This window comes from Lepus europaeus, chromosome 14 (genome assembly GCF_033115175.1).
Source record: "Lepus europaeus isolate LE1 chromosome 14, mLepTim1.pri, whole genome shotgun sequence".
Classification (NCBI taxonomy): domain Eukaryota; kingdom Metazoa; phylum Chordata; class Mammalia; order Lagomorpha; family Leporidae; genus Lepus; species Lepus europaeus.
The window spans coordinates 20,536,838-20,561,206 of NC_084840.1; the positions used below are offsets into that span (position 1 = coordinate 20,536,838).

At 62.3% G+C, this 24,369-nt stretch overlaps 1 protein-coding gene across 2 annotated transcripts; it reads left to right on the forward strand.

The window, feature by feature from the left end:
• On the forward strand, nucleotides 1-23,658 carry CDK18 (cyclin dependent kinase 18). Of its 2 annotated transcripts, none has more exons than XM_062210213.1 (16): nucleotides 1-275; nucleotides 15,938-16,086; nucleotides 16,186-16,319; nucleotides 16,828-16,953; nucleotides 17,680-17,736; nucleotides 18,345-18,459; nucleotides 18,560-18,654; nucleotides 18,844-18,906; nucleotides 19,479-19,602; nucleotides 19,708-19,828; nucleotides 20,321-20,418; nucleotides 20,616-20,721; nucleotides 20,820-20,862; nucleotides 21,342-21,432; nucleotides 21,650-21,727; nucleotides 22,251-23,657. In XM_062210213.1, the coding sequence occupies exons 2-16, from the start codon at nucleotides 15,963-15,965 to the stop codon at nucleotides 22,283-22,285; spliced, it is 1,410 nt and encodes a 469-aa protein (XP_062066197.1). In that variant the 5' UTR covers nucleotides 1-275; nucleotides 15,938-15,962; the 3' UTR covers nucleotides 22,286-23,657. The 2 variants fall into 2 exon arrangements, with proteins under 2 accessions (XP_062066197.1, XP_062066198.1); XM_062210214.1 differs by lacking the exon at nucleotides 1-275 and adding an exon at nucleotides 363-380 and having other exon boundaries at nucleotides 22,251-23,658.
• The last annotated feature ends 711 nt before the right edge of the window (nucleotides 23,659-24,369 follow it).

The following is a 24,369-nucleotide window of genomic DNA, read 5'->3' on the forward strand; positions in this document are numbered from 1 at the left end:
TCCTCTTCTTCCTCCTTCTCCTCCCTCCTCTTCCCCACCTTCCTCCACCCTCCCTTCCCCTCCCCTCCTCCTCCTCCTCCTCCGGCTCAGGTTGCAGCTTCTGGGGCAGCGGCTCACCTATCCCGAGCCGGGAAGCGGCTGCGCGCCGGCTAGGGACCCCAGCCCCGCGGGCCCCCGGCGGCCCCAGGACGCTCGCGGAGAGTCCCGCGGGCGGCGCGTCGGGGCCCGGGAGGTCGCAGGAGGGGGCACCGCGGCGCCGGGCCAGCGGAGCAAAGGTAAGCGGGCGGCTCTTAAAGGCGCAGGTCTGCTTTTGCCCCGGGGCAAGAGGTTGGAGGGAAAGGCGAGCGACGTGGGGAGATCGCGGGTCACGAGGCGTGCGAGTAGGTGTCTGGGGTGGGGTGGGGGACGTCTTGGAAAGCCGCTCCGCAGTGCCAGGTATCCCGGGTGGGGGCAGAGTGCCACCCCGGACCCCCGCGCGCAGTCTCCCCCTGGGAGGCTGTGTGGCCTGGGCTCCGGCTGCACCCCCCAAAGCTGAGTGTCCACCCAGGCGGGAGCCGGGCGCCTTCCAAGAGCCCTTCCTTCTGGGGAGGACAAGGGCCAGGACTCGCCTGCCACGCGAGGACCCGGGCGTGTGAAGCCAGGTCGCCGCCGGGCAGGGCTTTCCGGGCTCCGGTGAACTTTCCAGATCAGCAGGTCCCAGCAGCGGGAAACTGCCTGCTCTGTCTGCCCATCAGGGAGGCCAGAGGAGCAGTGGACACAGGGTTTCTACGGCCTGGGAGCGGATGGAGGGCCCTGAGGGGCTACGGATTTGTGGTCCGGGGCATCTGCTGCGGGGGTGGGGTGGGATGAGGAGGAAATCCGAAATGGGGAGCTGGGGCTCTGGGTGCTGCCGCCTGGAAGCCTTGTGATCTGTGTGCCCAGACGCAGTCACCGGTGGCCAGCCCCCCTGGGCCAACCCCGTGAGATTCCTCATGCTCCTGTGTGTCCCTGCCCCCACCGCGGCCGCATTCCTGGACACTGAGCTGCTGGGGCAGAAGCCTCCCAGATGGCTAGAGAGGCTGCCCGAGGTCCTCAGACAGCCCCTGCCTTTACCCTGGGTGGGGCGGGCACGGGATGCAAGGCAGCGCTGGCGTCGGTTTGTGTTTGTGTCTGCAGGGTTCTAGAGAGAGGGTCACCTTGGCACAGCTGGGCTCCCGTCCCAGGACTGACCTGGGAGGTGTCCCTGGCCGTTGGGTTCCTGGGACTGCCCCCACGGGTGCCCACATCCTGCTGGGAGAAGTTCTTCTCAAACTTGGGGTTTCCAGAGCCAGAGTGGAGTGCAATAAGTTACATCTGATTTCTTTTAATTTTATTTTCTTGTTATTTATTGGGAAGGCAGAGAGAAGGAAAGAGAGAAATCTGCTCTCTGCTGGTTCGCTCCCCAAATGACTGCAACAGCTGGGGCTGGCCAGGTTGAAGCTGGGAACTGGGAACTCCACCAGGTCTCCCACATTGGGCGGCAGATCCCAGTACTTGAGCCATCACCACAGTGCACAACAACAGGAAACAGGAACTGGGAATGGAACCGGGACTTGAACCCCAGCACCTGATATGGCATGCAGGCATCGCAAGCTCGTCTTAACCACTAGGCTGACTGTCCACCCCATGGCTGACACCCAAATGCCTTACTGGCTACCGCTTGTTGAATATCTGCCTTGTGCCAAGCAGTATGTTACAACAGCTTTACAAACCAGGCATAATATCCCCAATTTATAGCTGAGCAAACTGAGATGCCAATTTTCCCAGGGTGGCACAGAGGTAGGATTCATCATCTGCCCCCAAGCCCCTGCCCGTCGCCGGCCGGTCCCAGCGCCCTCTGTGGGGGTGTCTGGTTCTGCATCCATCCTCAGGAGAAGGAGGGGTGTGTGTGGTGGCGCTGGGGTCGCTCGGAGAGAGGCAGAACCAGGCTTCCCGTGGGTCGCAGGAGATAGGGCACTGGATCTGGGAGCGAGCAGGCTCCTGGTCCTGCACCTGCCCGGGCACCCTCGCCTCAGGCGCAGAGGGGTTGGAGCTGTGGCTCGGGCTGCGGCTGTTTCCTCCGCAGGCCCGGGCAGTGCTCTGCCTCCTTGAGACTTGTGCAGCCACCGAGACGGGCACCACAGTGCCCTTCCTATGCCAACCAGGCCTCTCCCTCCTGGGCCCCTGTTTTGGACTTGTCCGGCCTCTCCGTGGGCCCCTCCACAGCTCTTTCTTTCCTTCTGTAACCAAGCTTGGGAGCTAAAAGGGAAGGCGAACCCTGGGCCTTGTCGAAATCCACCTCCAGCTGCAGCTGCAGCTCCTATGAGCTGTGCATATCCTTCTCTCCCCAGCCAACTCTTGCAGTTCCTCCAGCCTCAGTTTGTTCATCTGCGAAATGGGGACCATCATAGTGAGGGTTATCATGTGAATTCAGTGAAATAATGCATGGGCCCCAGCACATCACAGAGACCAAATAACTGGCAGCTGTTGCAACAGTGGTTATTAGGAAGGGGAACTTCCTGGTGGTTGCACGGTGGCTGGCTCTGGGGTAGGGAGCAGGCTTTTCTACCCCATCAGAACAGGCCCCTCACCAGAACCTTTCCTGTTCAGGTGGGGCAGGAGGGCCCTGTGTAGGAGAATAAGCAGTGGTGGTGGTCAGAGACAGCTTGGATGGACCCTGTGCTTTGGGGAGCCTCCCCCCTAGTTTGCAGAGCATGAGGGCGGTGGGCAGGGGGAGCTGGAGAACCGGCAGCCTCCTGCCCGAGGTGCCATGGCCGTGGCCTCCTCCCCTGGGGCGAGAGGACGTTCCCCCTGGAACCTCAGGATCTGCCACTTCTGTTCTGCTTGTTGTCCATGGGGGCGTGGCTGGCCTGGATCCAGATCCACCTGATTAGCTTTACCCCCTTGCAGCCAAGTCAAGTTTTCATCCCCAGCCCTGGGCCCCGCCCTGAGCCCTATTCTCCCCTGCCCCACCCTTCTTCACCTTCACCCTGCAGGCAAGCACTGCTGAGCCCCAGCTTTGCCATCTCCAGGGGAGGGGAGCAGACCAAAGTCAGCCCTGTCCTTGGCCCCCACGGACACACAGCACGACACAGGCTCGCAGCAGCTTGGGGTCTGGGGCCTAGCGTTGCTTACAGATCTGTCAGCCGGGCCTGGCCTGAGCCAGCCAGTGGCATGGTGCAGATTAGGAAGAGAGAAAGGTGTGGGCGCATCTCGGCCAGAGCTGTCTGACGAGAGCCCATCTGCTCCTCAGTCCCCAGGGCCCCCCGCCTGCAGGCACACTGGAAAGGCATCAGTCGGCGCTGGCTTTGACCTGAAAAGCTCTCAGCCCCAGACCATCCTTGGCAGCCCATGTGACCAGGGCGAGCCAGGACATCCTACTCGGGAAGGTGCTGGCCGGACTTTTGAGGGGGCGTTGTAGAGATCCTCCTCCCCAAAACTCTTTAAAACAGCCTCACCCTGTGTCCCCTCCCCTCCTTCCCTGAAATAGAGGCCTGAGGGTAGACCAGATGACCCGTGATGGCTGATGGATGGGTTTACCCATTACCTGTTGGGTGTGCATTTCCCATCCATGGGCGGAGGCCCTCTGTGGACTTTGCGGTTAGTTAGTACTAATCCTGTCTGTGCCACTCGGTAACTGGTAAAGTGATGTGCTCACCCGAGTGTCCGTTTCCTTTATCTGTAATGGGGCGGACGCTGGTATTACGTCGTGTGGTAATCCTGATGAGATCATGTCTACGACACAGCCCGCTTTTTGCCCTCCTTGTGGACCTCACCGAGGGCTGTGGTCCACAGGGTCAGTGGGCCACACCGGGTGGTTCTCAGTGCCTTTGGCCCCTACTTGATATTCTTCCTACAGTTAGGGTCCTGGGTGGTGTTATGGTGCAGTGGGTTAAGCTGCCACTTGGGGTACCCACGTGCCATATCAGTGCCAGTCCGAGTCCTGAGTACTTTGCTTCTGATCCAGCTTCCTGTTGATGTATCCCGGGAGGCCCAGTGATGGCCCAAATGCTTGGGCCCCTGCCACCCACCTGGGAAACCAAGATGAAGTTTGAGGTTCCTGGCTTCAGCCTGGCCCAGCCTCCAGTGTCGGCATTTGTGGGATGAACCAGCAGGTAGAAAGTTGATTTCTCTCATGCTCTTCCTTTCAAGTAGATAAAAATAAGTAAATAAATATAAAAATGAAGTTAGCATTCCTATAGCCGCCGGCCCCAGGTGCCAGGCAGAGAGAGAGAAGAGAGAGGGATCTTCCACTGCTGGTTCACTCACACCAGCTCACACCAGCCAGGGCTGGGAGGGCCAGGTCCAAGCCAGGAGGTGCAGGTCCATCCGGGTCTCCCGTGTGGGTGGCAGAGACCCAAGTACTTGGGCTATCACCTGCTGCCTCAGATACATTTGCAGGAGGCTGTCAGAAGCCAAGTGGGGACTCCAACTCAGATATCTGCCACCGGGTGTTGGCATCTCAGCCGGCACCATAACCTCTGTGCCAGTGCCTGCCCCAGGAATATTGTTCTTGAAGTGTTTCTGTCATCACTCTGAACACCCTCTCCATTTTTTTTTTTTTTTTTTTGGACAGGCAGAGTGGACAGTGAGAGAGAGAGAGAGAGAGAGAAAGGTCTTCCTTTTTGCCGTTGGTTCACCCTCCAATGGCCGCCGCGGTAGGCACGCTGCGGCCGGCGCACCGCGCTGATCCGATGGCAGGAGCCAGGTGCTTCTCCTGGTCTCCCATGGGGTGCAGGGCCCAAGGACTTGGGCCATCCTCCACTGCACTCCCGGGCCACAGCAGAGAGCTGGCCTGGAAGAGGGGCAACCGGGACAGGATCGGTGCCCCGACCGGGACTAGAACCCGGTGTGCCGGCGCCGCAAGGCGGAGGATTAGCCTATTGAGCCGCGGCACCGGCCCCCTCTCCATTTTCCATTCCTGTGGGGAATTCTGAGAAAGCCCCAGGATAGTTCCTCCCCTCACACCTTGGATCCCTAGCGAAGCCCACCCTTTTCTGCTGGGGAGACCCCTCAGGAGCCAAGCCCTCTTCTCTCCTCTGGCCCAACACCCAGCAAAGGAGTCTGTTGTGGAGTAGCCAGGCCCAGGGCGGGGGCATGGCTGGCCTTCCAGGGTCCTGGCAGGATCCCCAGCCTGAAAGCAGGGGAGAGGCAGGTGCCGCTGGGGAGGACGTCTTTCGTGACCGAAGCAGCGCTGGGTTTCCAGAGGAGGTGAGGCCGGGACAGGGGTCATGGAGTCCGTCCCTGGCGCTGGCCTGGAGCCCAGCTGGCAGCCTGCTCTGCCGTGTCTGGCTGGGTACCACGTACTATGCTGATGCCAGGCCTGACACGGCTCCTTCCTCACCGACGTGGGCTGCTGGCTTCCTCAGCCCTGATGCCCCGGGGATGGGGCACCGGCTTTGGGCAGGCCCTTGCAGGTCCTGTTGCCTTGGGAAGCAAAGAGGGCACGGGACACCAGCTCACACGGCCAGAGTGCTGGTTCTCAGCTCTGCTCACCACCCTGAGTGGCCCTGGGCAGGCCACTTCCTCTTCTTAGTCTTGCCTTTACCCAAAAACTGAAGCACAGACCAGGGATCTAAGACCTCACCCAGGGCTGCTGGCTTGTGGCTGCCTCATTGCCAGTCCCATCAGCGTGGTGAGCTGTACTCTGGGGCCCCAGGAGGGACTCAGCCTTCCGTTCCTCCTGACGTTGGAACCCCAGGGCTCCCCCGACCTGAGGCCCAGGTACCCCATCCCTGCCATCACTCAGATGGGCAAGGAGACCCCCGGGGGGCCCCCTGGCAAATCAGAAGAGAACAAGTACCTCGCTGTGCACAAAGTGCTACATGCAGAAGCCACTTGGCCGCTGGTTGCTCCAGGGCAGGGCTTGGCCAACCTCTGCTCTTGGCCAGATTCCACCTGGTTTTGAATGGCCTGTGAGTTAAGAGTGGTTTTCTATGCTTTTTAGATGTTTGGGGGGAAAAAAATCAAAAGAGGAAAGTAGTATCTTGTGAGACTTAAGACGTCCTCTGAAATTCAGACGTTGGAGTCTGTAAGTACCGAACGCGCTGTGTGCGTTCTCGTGTGTTGTGTCTGTAGTGTTTTCCCGCTGTGAGGGCAGAGTTGCTCGGCGTGGGCCCCGCTCTTCCACTGTTGGCTGCCTGACCTGCCAGGCTTTGCCTTATGCTCCCTAGGCCTTACACAAAACTGGTCTGGAATCATAGTCTAAAAATACTTTTTTTTTCCATTTAAAATGAAGTGTTGCTATTTTCTTAGAAATTGTACGTACCTCCTGTCTTCTCTTAAAAGTATGTCTCCAAGGGGACTCTCGGAGAATATCCAGACAGAGGCTCGGGGGCCTGGTGGGGCCAGAGCTGCAGATCTGGGAGTCATCGGCGTGTGGGTGGTGGTTTCCACCATGGGACAGGATGAGGTCACCCAGGGAGGGTGCCTGGAGGGGAAGAACAGGCAGGCACACGGAGTGCTCTGGGAGTGCCGGCAGTTGAGGGGCAGGTAGGGGAAGTGAGGCTGCGCTGTCATGGAGGTGGAGAGAGTGCAGGACGGGGTACTGAGCCCAGGGGCAGGGCCTGGCACAGAGCAGGTGCTTGAGAAATGAGTGACCAGAAGGAGCTACACACCCGCTCCCACTCCCACCCAAAGCCTGAGCTCTGATGGGTGAGTGACACTGACAAGGGCCAATTAGGGAACAGCTGAACAACTGGGAGTGTGTGCAGAGGCACGGGGTAGGGGGAGACCATGGAGACCCAGGAGGGGCAGGGAGGCTGTCCAGGCCAAGGTGGCCACCTGGGCCCTGCCTGGTTGGGGGGAGGCTGTAATTGCGGGCCCAGAGGCCAGGGGCTGGGCAGAGGCGCCCCGTGGGGTTGTTTGGGGTGACATGAAGCTGCTGCTGTTTTAGACTGGTCACTTGGACTGGGACAGGGAAGGTTGAAGACTGGCCAGGGGGGCCTGTCCGGATGTGGGTCCGGGGCCAGGCTGTGGCTGGGCGGGGCGGGGGTGCGATATATAAATAGGAATGTGGTGTGGAGATGCCGGGAAATCCTCCCTCACCCCAGCGCGGGAGACGGAGCTCCCCAGGGACACCAGGGCTCCAAGGCCCTCGAGGTTGTGTTGCTAAACTTGGGCATGGAGAGCACACCAGAGACAGGAGTCCTAGCCCGTAATGGGCTGCTTCCCTCGGCACGCAGCCAAATGCCCTGGCTTCTTGCATACGTGGGCACCTATGTCTGCTGACGCGCAGAGTGCACGGGAGCGCTGCTTGCGGTAGACCAACACTGGATGTGGTGGGCACAGGGTCCCTGAGGGTCGTCAGAGAAGGCAGCCGTAAGGAGTAGAGAGCCGGGGCGGGTAAGGGGCTCGTGTCCCGTGTCCCCACGCCTGTGTTCCGTGTTTGCCTCCACTCCCTGTGAATGCACGCCCTGGGAGGCAGTGGTGATGGCTCAAGTAGTTGGGCCCTTGCCTCTGGTGTGGGAGACTCAGCAGGAGCTCCTGGCTCCTGGCTCCAGCCCGGCACAGTCCTGGCTGTTGCAGGCATTTGGGGAGTGAATCAGTGGATGGGAGCTCCCTATCTCTCCAAATCTCAAATAACTTCTAAATCATTTTTAAATGTTGCTGTGGGTTAGAGACATTGACCGCAGAAGGGAGCCGGGAGACTTCCCATGGGAGAGGCAGGCGGGCCTTGTCTGGAAGCCCGAGGCTGGGGGAGCCGGCGGCTGTGCCTTCCCGGCCCCCTGGTCTGGGGTGCTCCGGGACCAGAGCTGACGGAAGGGCCCCTTGTCCCCTTTCAGCTTCAGGATGTCCAGAGCAGCCTTAGCTGGGCCCCACAAGAGGTCAGAAGGGGAACAGGAGAAGATATGAGTGTGCCTCCGAGAGCAGCCCTGGGGCACCAGCGCACAGATGCGCAGCCCACACAGCCAGAATGGAGATGGCCAGGGGTCAACAGGGAGCTAGCGGGGGCCGGAGGGGGTGCTGTGAGGGGCTGAGAATCTGTCCCAGTGATGGGAGCCCAGGAAGTGGCCCAGAGCCTACCCAGCACCCCTTCCCCACAAGCCCAGGAGGCCCTGCTGTCAGGGGAACCTGTCATCACAGACTTCCCTTGAGGGCTTGCTGTCCTTGAGGACCTTGTGCCCTGCCCCAGCCTGGGGCCACAAGCCTGGGAGGGGGCCTGATTCCAACTGAGACCTCGGGTGAGGCTCTGGGGGTTGGGGGTTGGGATGAGTCAGAGCAGCCTGCCTTAGGGGCAGAGACAGGGAGCAGTTAGGGCCCAGGGACTGGGGGGCTTCACCCAGAGTGTTGGAATGTGGTGGGAGTGTGGGCGAGGGACCTTCCCGTGGCTGGGGACAGCAGTGTCAGGCCAGGGGACACTTGCAGGGCTCGGTGGAGGGCGTCTGGGAGACATCACCCCTGACTTGAGCCACTTCGGTGACTGCCCCCTAGTCCCGCTCGTGTGGGCACCAATTCCTGCGCCTCCCATTCCCTCTGAGATTCAAGGGGAGGAAGGACGTCCCTAGAGGCCGGGGCTGGGGGACAGGGCAGAGAGGGGGCCGGGATAGACCTCCCCAGCTGTGCACGCGTCCTCACTGCCAAGCCTGGAGTTGGCCTAATGAGGACAAGAACCTCACAAGAGGCCCCCGCCTGCCTGGCGTGGAAGGAAGGATGCTGGCATTCCTGGCACAGGGCAGTGTGTCCGGAGCTCCAGGTGATGGAGATTCGGCCTCTGACCCGAGGGGTCCAGGGTGTGTGTGTCTGTAGGGAGGAAAAGGCAATGCCATGGGCTCGTCTGGCCTCGTCTTTGTTCATTCTACAAGCTAGCTGAGCCGCCCGCAGGCCCTGTATGCTACATGAGGTGACCCGGAAGCACATCACAGCCTGGTGACCTGTGTGCATGGCCACCGTGGAAGCGAGTGGGGGAAGCAGCTCGTTTCACCTTGGTGGAGCAGGTGTGGCCGCACCTGGCTTCCCAAGGGAAGTGACTGGCATACGGAGTTGGGGAGGGGTGTTACCCGGGGAAAAATTGAGGAAGGACAGCCCGGGCCACAGGCACAGCAAGTGCAGAGCCATGGGGTGTGAGTGTGGTTTGCTCTGGGTGTGCCCGGTGCGGTCCATAAAACCGGACTCTGGGGAAGCGTGGCTGCTGGGACACACAAAGGATTCGGGAATCCAAAGACAAAGTTCAGACTGTTTCCTGAGCACAAGGGTAACTCTGAAGGCTTTAAATGTTAATTTTTTTTAATTTATTTTAATTGAAAGAGTTACAGAGAGAGACAGAGCTGTTCCATCCACTGATTCACTCCCCAGCTGGGTGCACATTGGCTGGGGCTGCATCTGTGCTAGGCCAAAGCCAGGGGCCAGGAGCTTCTCCTGGGTCTCCTGCATGGATGATCCAAGCACTTGGATCATCTTCCGCTGCTTTTCCCAGGCACCTTAGCAGGGAGCTGGATTAGAGGTGGAACAGCTGGGACCTGAACCCCTGCCCATATGGGATGCCAGTGCTGCAGGTGGCAGCTTTGCCCACTATGCCACCACACCAGCCCCCCCCCCCTTTTTTTTTTACTTATTTATTTGGAAGGCAGAGGGAGAGCAAAACACAGAGAAAAAGAGAGTAGTCATCCATTGATTGGTTCACTCCCCAAATGCCCCCAACAGCCAAGGCTGGGCCAGGCTGAAACCAGGAGATTGTAACTCGATCCAGATCTCCTGTGTGGATGGCAGGGACCCGACTACTTGAGCTATCTCCTGCTGTCTCTCCAGGGTGCACATGAGCAGGGAGCTGGATCAGGGCTGAGACCCAGGTACTCTGTTATGGGCTGTAGGTATCTCAAGCGATATCCCAGTTGCTGGGCCAAAGGCCCACTCCTTTGAAGGATTTTAAATAGGGGAGTGACATCACTAGGACACAGCTGAGAAAGTTAAGTTGAGCAGTTGGAGTGGGGGTGAGGTATCATCCCCATTTAGCAGGCAAAGAAACTGAGGTATCGGTGTCTTCCTGGGCCACAGTGTGGTAGGCGGGTTTCTTCTGGGATACCGGGCTACAGAGAATTTTGGAGAGCAGGGCCGGACAGCATCATGTTCTGGTCTGAGGGAGACTCTGTAGGGGCTGGGGTGCAGGCTCGGAGCAGGGGTGACCTTGAGCCCCAGACACTTCGCCGCCTCTCCAGGTTGCTTCTGGGAGGCCTCCCCTGCCTGCTTCCTACATTCCAGACGGGTGTGGGGATCTTCTCCAAGCTGCGCCAGCATGCAAAACATCTTCTGCAGGCCTGGCCAGCCCAAAGGCCCATGGCCAAGGTCAGCGAGGGGGCTCCAGGGCTGCTGCCGCTACTGCTGCGAGCCCTGCCACGGCCGGGGGTGGGCAGCTTCCCTGAGCCTTGTCCCAGGCCTCCAGCCGCTTGGAGCAGGCTCAGCTGGAGGTTGAAGGAAGAGATGCTATCTGCAGCTTGCTGCCAGCACAGTCTCTCTGGGAGGAGGGAGGGAGGGAGTGGCTCTGAAGTCCCCGCTCGTGATCTGCAGCCTTGGTCAGCTGTGGCCTCTCGTTCTTTGAAGCTCGCCCAAGGCCCAGACTGGCTGAGGGACGCGGTGCGGGCAGGGAGCAGGAGGCAGAGGGTGTCTGAGGATCCTGGCTGGCTGTCAGCCTTGGGGAACACAGCACAGACCCTCTGGGGTTCAGAAAGTGGGCAGTCACGAGTTTCCTCTTTCATCCTGTGCCCCTGGGCCCACAGAGACCAAGATCAAAGTGCAAAGAAGAAAAGCAAAAGCGAGACTTGGGGAAGGATCTGACATGTGCCTGGGACGCAGTGCGTGCGCCGTGTGTCCCTGGGAAGCAGACACGTGCCTGCTGTGTGCCACCTGCACCAGGCATAGGGACCACCGCGCCCCTGGGGAGGGAAATCAGAGGCACCTGGTGGTCCTGGGGGCTCGGCTGAAGACCCACGAGACCTGAGAGCACAGTGCAGGATGGGGTGGGGTGACTGCAAGGTCTGGAAGGACTTTGGGTGCAGGCTGGCAGCTGGGGCTCAGTTCCGGGGCGGAGCCAAAGGGCGTTCCGAGGGGTTTGCTAAATGGAGGCTCTAATGCCGGCCCTGGAAGCTGAGCAGCGGCCGAGTCTCCTGCCCCCGCAGCCGTCTGCAGCCGGCGCTACTTCCCAGGGTCCTGTGTGCTCTGCCAGCCTGCAGATCACGTCAGTCAGGGCAGAGGTTGACCCAGGTGCGTCCACACCCTCTGGCCAGGCCCGCTCTGAGGCTGGGAGAGACCTGTCCCCGGAGGCCTGCAGAGCGGTCATTTAGGGGGACCCTGCCTCCCTGGCCCTCCCCTCTCAGTCCTGGAGCTCAGGCCGCTGGCCCCTGCTCCCCACCCCTTCCATCCCAGGTCTCAAAGCAGCATGGGGCGGAAGTTGGAGGGAGGCTGATGACATTGATACGGCTTCTGTCTCCGGCATCTCCTGGGGCTGGGGCTGCACCCACAGGGTAGGCTCTTCTCGCACATCTCGGTGCCATTGCCCCACAAAGCCTCGCGCTGCCCCAGCCCTGTCGCCACCTCCCACCCCGGAAGCCCTCGTCCTCAGCATTGACTGCTGTGGCCTGCCGGACTCCCCCCAAGCACCTCCCCACCGTGCTCAGCCCTTCTCACCTACATGCTTCTCTCTACGAAGCCTATGCCAGACGAAGCCAGCCCCTGGCCACCAGCTCCACTGTGCCCACGCCGGCTCCGCCATGCTGCTCCCCACGCCTGCACACAGTCTGCCCACGACGCAGCGGCCTGTTGAAATTTCGGTGGGAGCGTCCCACTCACCTGCTCAAACCCTCCCTTCCCCTGTGAGGCCCCACACAGCTGCTGCCGGTTCCGCCCTGGCCTGCTCTCTGGCCTCACTGTGTGAGGACACACCAGACTCCGTTCTGCCCCAGGGCCTTTGCACCACCATTCTCGAGCTGACTCACTTCCCAGTTCGGTAGGACAGGCCTCCTCGCCTGTGCCTGTTCTGAGTGTTTCCAGGGATGTCACCTTGTCACAGGCGCCTTCCTGACCACCCTGTTTCAGCCAGCAGCACCCCCATCACCCAGTTCCCTTTTCCTACTCGATTTCCTTTCATTGCACTTGTCACCTTCTGCCATCCTGCATGTTTTATTTGTTTATTGTCTGGGTCTCCCCACCCCATGGGGAATTACTGTCTCCACCTTGGAGTCAGGGCCTGCAGCAGTGCCCGGCACAGCAGGTGCTCGGTAAGCAGTTGCTGAGTGAGTGAGCGGGGTTGGAGCCCAGAAGTGCGGTCACACAGCCTGCTAGTCGTCACACCAGAATCTGAACCTGGGTTTGTCTGGCTTTTAATTCAGGGTGGGAGTTGGGGAGGCTTGGAGAAGTAGCACTAGAACCCGGGCAGCCATGGGGAGGGGCCGGGGCTGGGGAGGACTCCCACTAGGAGGAGAAAGGAGGAAGGGAGTCAGTTCGCGTCTCGGACAACTAGGAAGTTGCAGCTGGATATGATAAGTCTGGCCGCACTCCCTCCCCCCCACTCTCCCCTCGGGAGCCTGAGCATCCTCAGGGAGCCGTGGGAGTGGCAGGTCCGTAAATGACAACCTGGGGTCTGCCCTTTCTTGTTGGGTACACAGCGGCCTCTGGCAGGTGCCCACTGTGCCCCCGGCCTGGCTCCTTCCTCTTCCTGTGCCACTCACTGCTCAGGCGCCAGCAGGAAGTTCTGGGCCAGCGAGTGTGTGCCCAGGAGGAAGTGACAGGAGGTGGCCGAGAGCATGAGCCCCTCACCTGGGCAGGGAGGCAGGAGGGAAGGCTGACTGGGGTCTGCCTGCCCACACCCACAGCGCCTAGGGATCCCTCCTCCTGTGACCTCCCCCTCTCCCTCGCCAGGCCTGTACCCCTGGGTGCCCATTGCTCTTCCCCTGGCACCAGTTGTACGAGGACAGCCCCAGATGGCTCCCTGACCCGGGGACAAAGGCCACACTGTGCCAGGCCCTGGGCTGGGTCACACTGAGCCCTTCTGTCCCCAGTCGGGGTGAGGGGCAGACGGCACCAAGGTGACAGGCTTTCTTCCTGTCTCCCTTCCCCCTCGACCCCCGATCCGCGGAGCTGACACTCCCAGGGGAAAGTGACAGAGACATCTTGTGTCCAGCGCTCGGAAACAACACCCCATTCACTTGCCCGTCTGCCCCGTCACACCCAAGACCCCGCCGGGTTCAATGCCCCGATTGTGCCCAGCAGAGAGAGGCGCCCACTCCGCTGTGGTCACCACCCCCGCCGCCTGCTCCCCTGTCACCGTCAGGAGCCCATCCCTCCCGCTGCAGCCACTTCCTCTGGGGATCTTCGCTGGCGGTGCCGAACGGCTGCTCCCCATCCCTGCCGTGTGGCCCCGCTTGCCTGCCCCCGCTGGCTGCCTCTCCCACCCTCCATCCCACCCAGATGCAAGCTGGAAGCTCCTTGCTCCTAACCGAACCCTGGGGAGAGCAGGTGCCGTTCAGGGCCGGCTCTCCTTTGACTGCAGAAATTGGGGTCTCCCTCCTAGAAGCCTTTTAATGCCCTCTCTGCCCCCTTTGACCCATTAGGGATTTATGGCAGCTCCTGGGAGATTCCTGATCCGCAAACTCTTTGTGCCATACCATAAATCCCAGACTGGGATGGCCTGAAGGGGGAAGCCCTGTTTTTAGAAAGGGGCGTGGCTGGTCCTTCCTGGCAGAGCTCAGGCCCCAGGGAGCCAAGTGCCCGCCTCCCCCGCACCCCCCAGGATAACTATGACCGAGCTGTGAGGGCTGCAGAGCGAGGCAATGCCCTTTCCTGTCCCGGGAAGGGTCCCCTGCCTCACTTGCACTCTCTCCTCTGTGCAGTCCCTTCCCCAGCCCCGAAGACTCCCTGCCCCAGCATGGTAGAACCATCTGGAACCACCTGGGCAGGATGGTCCTCCTCTGGATCCCAGCTGCCTCACGCTGGGATCACTGGAGAGACTTTGAAAACTGCATTTCCCTACACGCTGCCTCCAAGCCTCAGAATCCCTCCAAGCCTCAGAATCCCTCCAAGCCTCAGAATCCGCAGGGAAACGGAATCCCTGTTCATGGTGCTCCCTGGTGATCCAGAGCCTGGCCCCCCCTCGCCCCTCCCCCCATCTGCATCACGGGGCTGCCCCTGCTCTCCTGTTGGGCTCTGAAATGCGCTCATCAGGTGGGGTGCATCCGGCCCTCTTGTCACGGGAACCCAGGCCGTCCTGCCACCTCTGTGACACTGTTCTGTGGATCCCCTTGGGCTGGGTGCTGCACCCAAGGGTGGGAGGCAGGCGGCTGCCCCCTGGGAGCTTCCTGTCAGAAATCCCTGCAGGCAGCAAGCCTGAGATGGGACACAGCCACATCGCTGCAGGTCGCTGGCAGGGGTGAGTGAGGGGGCCTGGTGGGCTCTGCCAGGGAAGCTGGCCACAAGCCCTCGGCCACCTTCATCAGCCCCGGGGGCCCCTGGGAGTAGGGACCCCACTAAACACCTCACAAGCTCAGCGCCCGGCATGTGCTGAGCTGAACTGAGTGCCTTCAGATCCGTGGCCTCTACACCTGTGAACCACTGGCCCGAGGAAGGAGGGCCTGGCCGGGTCCAGCCTCTGGGCTCAGGAGAGCGCTGGGACCACAGCTGAGCTGTGTCTGGAGGCGGCCAGCAGGAGGCAGTGCCAGGGAGAAGGCCTTTCCCTGTCTGGTGCAGAGAGGAGGTGATCATTAAGCAAAGCAAACATGTTACTGACCTGTAATCTCTTAAACCGAGAGGATTCAGGAGGGGCCTGGTTGCCCTGGCAACCACATCCCGGCCGGTGGCACGGCTAGGAGCCTCTTCCAGGCGTGGGCTGTGCCTGGCGCGTGGATGACTGCTGGGAGGGGTGCGGGCTGGCCCCCACACCACACCCTGGCTCTGGTGTCTGCTCGGCAGGCAGGCGTGGCAGGGAGGGGACTTGTGCCTGCCTTGTGGTCCCAGCCACTCCACAGAAGAGGGCCCTGTGGGCAGAGCAGGATGGGGGCACTGCACCCCGAGCCTGTGGAACCCCGGAGGGGGAGGGAGCGGGGCAGCCATGCTCTGGGTTTCCAGGGCAGGAGAGGAGGAGGTGTCTACAGGAAGCAGCAGCTGCACGGGGGTCCCTGTGGGTGGCCAGCAGGGTGTCCTGTCACTCAGAGGGCATGGGGACCTGAGCAGGGGGAAGGGGTCCTGGGGGTAAGTGGAGCGACCCCCCACCATGGCTGTAGCAGAGGCCGCCCTGCCTGCTGCGAGCTCTGGTGTGGGAGGAGCCGGCAGGGCTGCAGCCCCCTCTCCCTGGGGACCCTGCTTCCTGCAGACTGCTTCCCCCTGAGACTTCGGCTGCCTCTGATCTCCCGTGTTTGAGCCGGAGTGGAGAGGGCCGGGGTGGCAGCCATGCACACGAGCCTCTCTCAGCCTCCTCCGCTGAGAGAGGAAGCCAGGACAAGCCAGGGGGGACTTTCAGGTGTCAGAATCAGGGAGAAGTGAGGTTTGGAGCAGATCACGTCCCGAGGTGTGAGCCTAGCTGGTGTTCAGTGTGGGGGTCTCCCTCAGGAGGGCTTGGCGGCTATGGATGCTCCAAGCTGTCACACACAGGTGGTAAAGAGGTGCTGGCCCCGGGGCCACCTGGTTCTGCTGCTCTCCCTGTCACCCCAGCCCTTCCCCCAGAACTCGTGGCAGCAGATGGAGGTGGGGGCTCTCAGGCGCTCTGCCCACTGCACCCACAGTCATGATCTGTGCTCGCCCGGGCTCCTCGATCTGAAATGGAGACAGCTCCTGCGGCGGGGAACTCTGGGGGCAGAGGGTCAGGGTAGGGCCACCCCCAGGGAGCTTGAACTTGGGCTAAGACACAGCTCTGGCTCCCTGTGGCCTGCAAGGCAGCAGACCTCTGGGGAAACCAGACCGGAATCCACATTTGGAGCAGACCTGGACACCCTGCCCTGTTCTCGTCCCTCTGCCCCAGGGCCCTGCTGCCGGCCCCAAGGATCATGAACAAGATGAAGAACTTTAAGCGCCGTTTCTCCCTGTCCGTGCCCCGCACAGAGACCATTGAGGAGTCGCTGGCTGAATTCACCGAGCAGTTCACCCAGCTCCACAACCAGCGGAACGAGGGTGAGGGGCCCAGCCAGCGTGCCCTGGGAAGAAGGTCAGGGGTGGGGACTGGGCTGAACACCCCCCCGGGGGGGGGCAGCTGATGCCTATCTGTCTCAGACCTGCAGCTCAGTGGAGACCCCCAGCCGGAGCCCAGCACCTTGTCGCCCGCAGACAGCAGGGAGGAGCTGGGGCACCCGTCCCCCGGCACGCAGTACCGCCGGCCGCAGAGCCAGCGCCGCTTTTCCATGGAGGTGAGTGGCTCCCTGCCCTGCCTAGACCCCCAATGCCTTCACAGGAGGGAGGCTGGGCTGCCTGCCTTGGGTTCAAATCCCAGCTCTGCCATTCATTCTTAGCTCGGTGACTTTGCAACCTCCGGGCACCTCAGCCTCTTTGTCTTGAAAGCAATCCTTGGGAGCGTGAAATGGCTGTCTCTAACAGGTGCACCGGCCGTACTGCGGATGGGGCAGGCCGCATCCACCCTGACCACGGTTCCTCTGACCCATATGCACCTGCCCGAGCGGCATGAGGTTTACTGTCCACACTTGGGCTCAGGCTCCTGTGGCCTCCTGCGGTCCACACAGCAGCCCCTGGGTGGTCACACCGCCCCCTGCCCCGGGTGAAGCAGCTGGGAGTGAGCCTGGATCACAGCTTGTGTTGCTCTGCAGGGAAAGCTGGGCCCAGAGTGAGAGCTGAGGGCCCCACAGCTCTCGCTACCCTGTGGCCAACACTGGTGTCCCCATCTCATCCGGGTCACTGCAGGACATCAGCAAGAGGCTCTCCCTGCCCATGGATATCCGTCTGCCCCAGGAATTCCTGCAGAAGCTACAGCTGGAGAACCCAGACCTGCCCAAGCCGCTCAGCCGCATGTCCCGCCGCGCCTCCCTGGTGAGTCCGGAGAGGGTCAGAGGTCACGGGGTGGGACACCCTCTCCCCAGCGTCAGACTTAGCAGTCCCAGGGATCTTGCCTGTCCAGGCCAAGGCCTGGAGTGGTTCACAGGGAGATTCCTGGGCTCTGGTGCCACCTGCTGGCCATAGTGGATTCAACCAAAGAGCCTTCCCTAATCCACACTCATTCCCTGGGTAGGTCCCTCCTTGCTCTGGCTTAGCGCCTGGCCCCCACTGGGCCCTGGGGTCTCCACCTGGTAGAGCCCCCAGTCCTAGCTGTCTATCAGATTTGCCTGGAGGCATCCTACAAAACCAGACTCCCAGAGTCAGCCTCTGGGGGAGGGTGGCCTGGAATCTGTCTCCTTAAAGATGGGGTACACTGAGCTAGAAGAAGGAGACTGCTGGGGAGGTGGCTTCTGAACGGGGACACTCGAGGCACAATGGGCAGAGGGACAGCACCTGCCCTGGAGGAGCCCGCGGCCTGAGCCACGGTAGCCGGGGTGTGCAGCGCTGGGCTCCACACCTTCGTACTCCCCAGAACTCCTTCCTCCATCGCAGGGACAAAGGAGAAAGGAGAAGTTCAGAGGCTGCCCTCCCTCTGCCAGCCTCAGTTGCTCTGTGTCGGTTAATGGGGCCATCACTCCCTCCCTCTGGGAGGCTGGGGGTGGAGAGGTATGGCATCTGTGGTCCCCTTCTGGCTCACGGCACCCTGGCTCTCCCTCTCAGTCAGACATCGGCTTTGGGAAACTGGAAACCTACGTGAAACTGGACAAGCTGGGGGAGGTAAGAAACTGAGGGCACTGTGGTTGCAATCCAGGATCCTCCCTGGCCTGCCCCTGTGTGACCCTCGCCCAGGAGAACAGCAGGTGTCAGCCGTGCAGCCTGGCCCCGCCTTGGGCAGGTGCTCCGATGGGGATGGAGCAGCCCACAGGCCCTGGGGAGAAGCCATTCTTGTCTTCGCTCTGCGAGTTTTTCTTACCTGGGTTCAAATCCCCAGCACCATGACCTTGGGTGTGTCCCATGACCTCTCTGGGTGCCTTGGTTTCTTCCTCTGTGAAATGGAGCCATCCGATGGTCCTACCTCATGGGGTGGCAGTGAGGACTCTGGGGGTTGCTGTCGTAAGCTGATGTGCGCCCTTGGGCCACTGTGCTGGTCAGTTGTTGCTGTGTCGGTGGCCTGGGGTGAGCGGCCATGTATAGAGAGGAGGAACGCCCAGGCCTTTCCCTTGGGAGCCCCTGGAGGAGCCCTGTGGGTAGCTGCTGTTGTCCCAGAGGGACCCTGGCCGGAAGTGGGGGACGAAGTCTCGGTGAAGGGAGAGGGGTGGGAGCCACGCAGAGGCGCTGGCCCAGGACCCAGCCGTGCTAACGGGGCGGGGGCCTCTTCACCCCAGGGCACCTACGCCACCGTCTTCAAAGGTCGCAGCAAACTGACCCAGAACCTCGTGGCCCTGAAGGAGATCCGGCTGGAGCACGAGGAAGGGGCGCCCTGCACTGCCATCCGAGAGGGTACTGGGCTGCTGGGAGGACCGGGCGTCCGCACAGAGTGGGGCCTCCTGGGGCCGAGCCCAGGGACCCAGGCAGGCCTGTCCCCTCCCCGCCCCCGTAGTGTCACTGCTGAAGGACCTGAAACACGCCAACATCGTGACTCTGCACGACCTCATCCACACCGACCGCTCCCTCACGCTGGTCTTCGAGTACCTGGTGAGTGCGGCTGGGTCGCCAGGCTGGCCTTGGGCTGGGGGCGAGGGAGGGGCAGGTTTGTTTGACACTTCTGTGCACGAGTGGCCCCAGCAGCGGGCTCAGGGCAGCCGCAAGCCACGGACACGCCCTGCGCAGGGAGGGGGCCCTGTGCCTGGCCAGGGCGGGACCGAGCCAGGCGCTGTGTTCCAGGACAGTGACCTGAAGCAGTATCTGGACCACTGTGGGAACCTCATGAGCATGCACAATGTCAAGGTGAGGGCCGCAGGGCCGGGAGCCCCGCCCATCTCAGCCTGCAGCTGTCCAGAGCTCAGAGTGGGAGGGGGGACCCTGCCGATCCCTGCGTCGGGAACCCCTCACCCAGGGACACGGATGCCCTGGGCCAGCACCTGGCGTGGGTAGAAAGCCCCTCTCTGACTGAGCGTCAGTTTCCAGCGCCGTCAAATCGGGGCGTGAGCTGCCTGCCAGAATGAAGGGAGGCTGGGGCTGGGGAAGGGAGTGACTCAGGGGACAGATGACCTTGTCCAGTGTTTGTAAAAGAGTCCAGCGCGTGCTCCCCCCGCCAGGCCAGACCAGCTTCTGGACCCCTGCCCAGAGGACACCCCAGCCCCCTGCGCACACGTGGTCTCCTCTGTAGTCCTGGGTGGGGTGTCCTGGTGGGCCTGCACCCAGGCGGGGGCTGCAGGGGCCCCGAGAGCCAGCCGACTTCCCCGGGACTCCATTGCCCCATCCGCTCCCTGGACTTGGGGCAGAGCTAGGGTCTTCCAGATGGGGCAGGCGCCCCCCTCTGCTTCACCTCGCCCCCCCCCCCCCCCCGCGTGCCCCAGATCTTCATGTTCCAGCTGCTCCGCGGCCTGGCCTATTGCCACCGCCGCAAGATCCTGCACCGGGACCTCAAGCCCCAGAACCTGCTCATCAATGACAGAGGCGAGCTGAAGCTGGCGGACTTCGGTGCGCACGGCCTCTGGGGGCCGCAGGAGTGGTGGGGGAGCGGGCGCTCAGCAGCTGGTGCTGCTCCGCCTGTGGGCGGAGGTTCAGTGACACATCTGTCCCCAGGACTGGCTCGGGCCAAGTCAGTGCCCACTAAGACCTACTCCAACGAGGTGGTGACCTTGTGGTACCGGCCCCCGGACGTGCTGCTGGGATCCACTGAGTACTCCACCCCCATCGACATGTGGTGAGTGAGTCTCACCCTGTGCACCCAGGCCCTCTGCCGGGAGCTCCCCACCTCCCCCTACAGACCACGTGGATCCTGCTAAACTCATGTCCAAAAATTGAGTCTGAAATAGACCGGGGTTTCCCAGCCCTGGGGTGTGTGGGGGCTTCCCAGAGGGCATGGGGAGGGGGAACCTGTGTGTACTGAAATGAGGCCTCCCTAGGCATCAGTTCTGTGAAAATTCTGAAAGGCGCGTCATTTTCATGTTAAACCTATGACCTGGGGTACTCATGTGTCAGGTGGGTAGTGGCCGTGCCTGGGCTGGGGTGGGCGTTCGCGTCCTTCTCTCTCTGGGCACTGCCCATGGAGTGGCCACAGGGATCCTGCAGACCCTAAGCTGGCAGCTTCCCAGGGCCGGGCGAGTCCCCAGAGAGGGGCGGATCCCAGGACCGCTCTCCATCCTGGGTGGCAGAGGATGGCACGCCCTCTGACCACGCCCCTTGCTCCCTGCAGGGGCGTGGGCTGCATCCACTATGAGATGGCCACAGGGAGGCCCCTCTTCCCTGGCTCCACGGTCAAGGAGGAACTGCACCTCATCTTCCGACTCCTAGGTCAGTCTCTGGCCTCTCCCTCCTTTCTGCCTCCAGGGGGCGCCAGAACTCTGTCCAGCTCAGGTGCCCAAGAGCAGCTCAGCCCGTCAGCAGGGCGGGCACCCCTGTGGCCTGGGTCACTCTTTGCACCCCCTCCTCCAAATCCACCTTGACCTTGGCCACATGCATACCCTCCCCGCCCCTTCTTATCTCCCCAGGGACCCCGACAGAAGAGACCTGGCCTGGAGTGATGGCCCTGTCTGAGTTCCGAGCCTACAACTTCCCCCGGTACCTCCCGCAGCCGCTGCTCAGCCACGCTCCCAGGTAGCCCTGCTCCCCACAGCCCCTGCCTGGGGCCCAGCCCTCCCTCCCGCAGGTGGCAGCGCCCCCACCCGGCCTGTGTCAGCACTGCCTTCTTGCAGGTTGGATCCTGATGGCATCGGCTTCCTGAGCAGCCTTCTCCTGGTGAGAGCCGGGGCCCCACCCCTGTGGTTGCTTGCTCCAAGTCCCCCGAATGTCCCTGTCGTGTCCTCCTCAGGGCCTGGGTACCGCGTTCCATGCGCAGCCTCGGGTGTGCCTCGGACCCAGACCCCAGCCCACACCTGCAGGTGTCAGAAACAGGAGCACAGGTGTTTCTGTGACCACAGAGTGAAGGGAAAGATGCTCACCAGGGCGCACTGAGATCCCGCATTGTGACGGGAGCCAGGGCAGCTCCTGGAGTTTCATGTCTGCGTCTCTGGTGCTGGAGACGCCTGGGGGGCCCGAGCCCCAGGCCTGCCTGGCTTTGGGTCAGGTGGGGGCTGGTGGCTGACCCCAGTGACTTCTCTGGTTGGACTTGGTCCCTCTCACCTTGGGGATTTAACTTAGCACAGGAGTCACGCTGCCTGAAGGGTCCCCACGGCCTCCTGGCTGGGGCCTCACTGCCCACTCCCCTTGCCTTTCAGTATGAATCTAAGAGTCGCCTGTCAGCGGAAGCCGCCCTGAGGCACCCCTATTTCCGGTCGCTGGGGGAGCGTGTGCACCAGCTGGAAGACAGTGAGTGAGGGCGTGGCCACCCCTCAGCCACCTGGGGCAGCAGCATTGTGGGGAGAGCCCCAGGGGGGACCAGCAGAGTGGAGTGTGGGTTCCCTCCTGGATTGGTGCTCAGAGCTGGGGGCTGGGACGTCCCTGAGGGTCCTGTTGGGTCCTGCGGGGCCAGCGCTCGCTGAGGCCAACCCCAGCCCGCTCCTGGCCCCTCTGTGCTCTCGCCCAGCCGCCTCCATCTTCTCACTGAAGGAAGTCCAGCTCCAGAGAGACCCGGGCTACCGCGGCCTGGCCAGCCAGCCACCAGGTAGGGGGCCTCGCCCGCTTCCCCTTGGTGGGCCCCGGGGCAGGCGCCGCCCCCACAGTGGGCACTCTCTCAGGGGCCAGAGCAGGCCCCCCAGCCTCCCTTCCCTGGGCCCACAGGGAGCAGGGGCGGGGAGGGCTTCCTCGGCCATTCCCTCCCCAGGACTCTGCACTCGGCAGTGACCCTGGCATAGGTGCATGCTCTGTGCGAACGCCTCTCACCAGTCTCCACCTGGACAGCGACTCTGTCCCTAGAACAGCTGATGGCCTTGGCCATGACCAACATTTTCCATACGTTATCTGGTTTCCTCCTTAAAGCAGCCTGTGAAGTTGGTGCCACCAGTGTTCCCCATTTCACAGGCAGTGGTTAAGTCAGTCTCACACAGCTGGTGAAAGTAGCAGAGGCGGGATTTGAACCCAGGCCTGATCCGCTGCTGAGCGCACACCCTTGCTCATCAGTGTGCTTGGGGACCAGTGACCCTCCTAGGGCAGCACCTCAGCCCCACTTCTGCCTCTCCCTTCCCCAGGACGGGCGAAAAGCCGGCGGCAGAGCATCTTCTGAGCTGGGTGCACCTGCCGAGGCCCCAGGGGTGAGAGGTCGCGCCAAGCACAGTTTCGGACAGGATGCGGCCGAGACCGGTGGCTGGGCTGGAGGACTGCTTGGCCACCATGCCGACCACAGCTGTTTCCCCTCCCTACTGCCCACACACCTCCCGGGGCCTTTGCCGGACACGACCCCTCCATCACCCACTGTGGAGCTGGCTGTGAGCTGCTTCCCGGAGAGAGGGGAGGGAAGGGGAGGGCGCCCCGGCTGCTCTCCCACCCCAGTGTGCCAGAGCACCAGCGTACAGCAGGTGTGCTGTCGGTACAGTGACCGACAGGTACAGGAGACTTCACGGGCCAGGCTGAGTGCCACGCCCAGGTTGCGGGCTCCATCTTGCCACACTCACCAGAGTGGGGAGCCCTGTCCTGGCCCTGAGCGCCCACACACGTCTCACCCTCTTTCTTTCTAAAGAGAGTAGGAAAGGACACAGCACCCAGACTGGGTACCTGGAGCCCTGGGGCCCCACGAGTGCCCAAGCCCTGAGAGGCACGTGCCCTCAGGGCAGCAGAAGGAACCAGCATCCCCCGCCTCCCTCCTCCTCCCCCTTGCTGGGTGCCATCTGCACCCGGGGATGTCCTGGCATTGCCGGCTGCACTTCGGCCACCCCCGTGAGCCCTGCCCACCTCCCGAATCGGAATGGAGTTGCCTTAAGTTGGCAGGTGGAACAGCACCCACTGCCCTTGGAGCTGACCCAGCTCCTACCTGTCCCTTGCCTATCTTATCGCCCCGGAGCACGGACAGCCTGGGGACAGCGCCAGATATGCAGGGTCACCCTGACACTGGTGACCGATTGGCCCTGGCTCCTGGGGGCTGAGAGAGGGGGAGGGGAAAGGGCCCTGGCTGCTCTCCCACCCCAGTGTGTCCCGGGTACCAGTGTGGCACAGCCTCCCTCGTTCCCTCCTTTCCTACCTGTGGCTCTGTCTACCTGATCCTGGTACCAGCTTCCCTGGGCCCCTCCGGCCTGCCCGGAGGGTGGTTGCGAGCTGGAGGGGTGCGCAGGCCCAGTCTGAGGTGGAATAGCCTTTTCTCCTGAGGGCCCCACCCCAGGGGCCCAGAGCACCAGGGGCCACCACCCTTAGGAGGGCGCCCCTCTCGCATTCACAACTTGAATGGCAGAGGCGAGGGGAGGCTGGGTCCTGCCCTTCCCACCAGGTTCCGCCCAAGTCTCAGGCTCCCCCAGCTCTGTCCCCACTGTACTGTGAATATCCTGGGACTTGGCGCCAAGACAGATAATATATTTAATCCACGTGGTAACAAAAGGAGTGCCTCGTGCCATGGATGATTGGATGCCGAAGACGGAGGGCCACAGCCTCTCAGGCCTCGTGAGCCTGTCTCTGTGTGCGAGTGTAAGTGTGAGTGTGAGTGTGTGAAGTAAAGGGGGGGTTGGCTTTGTGTGTCTCTGAACCTGTGCTGGGCTCTGGTGCAGAAGGGGACCCAGCAGCCTCCCTGCTGTGTGCAGGCCCAAAGCCGACCACAAGGAGGAGCACCTGCAATGACTGGGGGTGGGGGTGGGGCCCAGAGGAGGCCCTGGCCCAGAGGCTGTGCTCTGGATGCTGGCCCTGGCCCCAGGTGGCGCCTGTGGGTGGAGACCAACAGGAGAGCTAGAGGAGGGGGTCCGGGACTGGGCTGGGGTCTGCCTGCTTCATGCACTCCCAGTGCAGAGCCAGAGAGAAGGATGGAGGGAGGGAGGTTCAAGAGCGGGCTGCTTGGAGGGCAGCCAGGGCCAGGGGCAGCAGAACGGGCCTGCAGACCTCACTGTTCTCCACTGCTACAAACCGTGCTCCACCCATGAAGCCTCGGGCCACACACAGAGCCCTGTCCCATCCCCCAGGTCACTGCCCAGGTGTGTTCTCCCCTAAGACCACCCAAGAATGCAGACCCCAGGCCCTGCCTCCCATGTCACCTGTGCAGTGGCCTTGAGAGTTGGCCCTCCCTAGCGTGGCTGGGGCCAGGGGGTGGAGGGCTGCTCTGTAGAGGAGAAGCCGACATGCACAAGCTGGGGAGGGGTCCCCGGGCTGGGGCACCAGTGCCGCTGCGCTCGG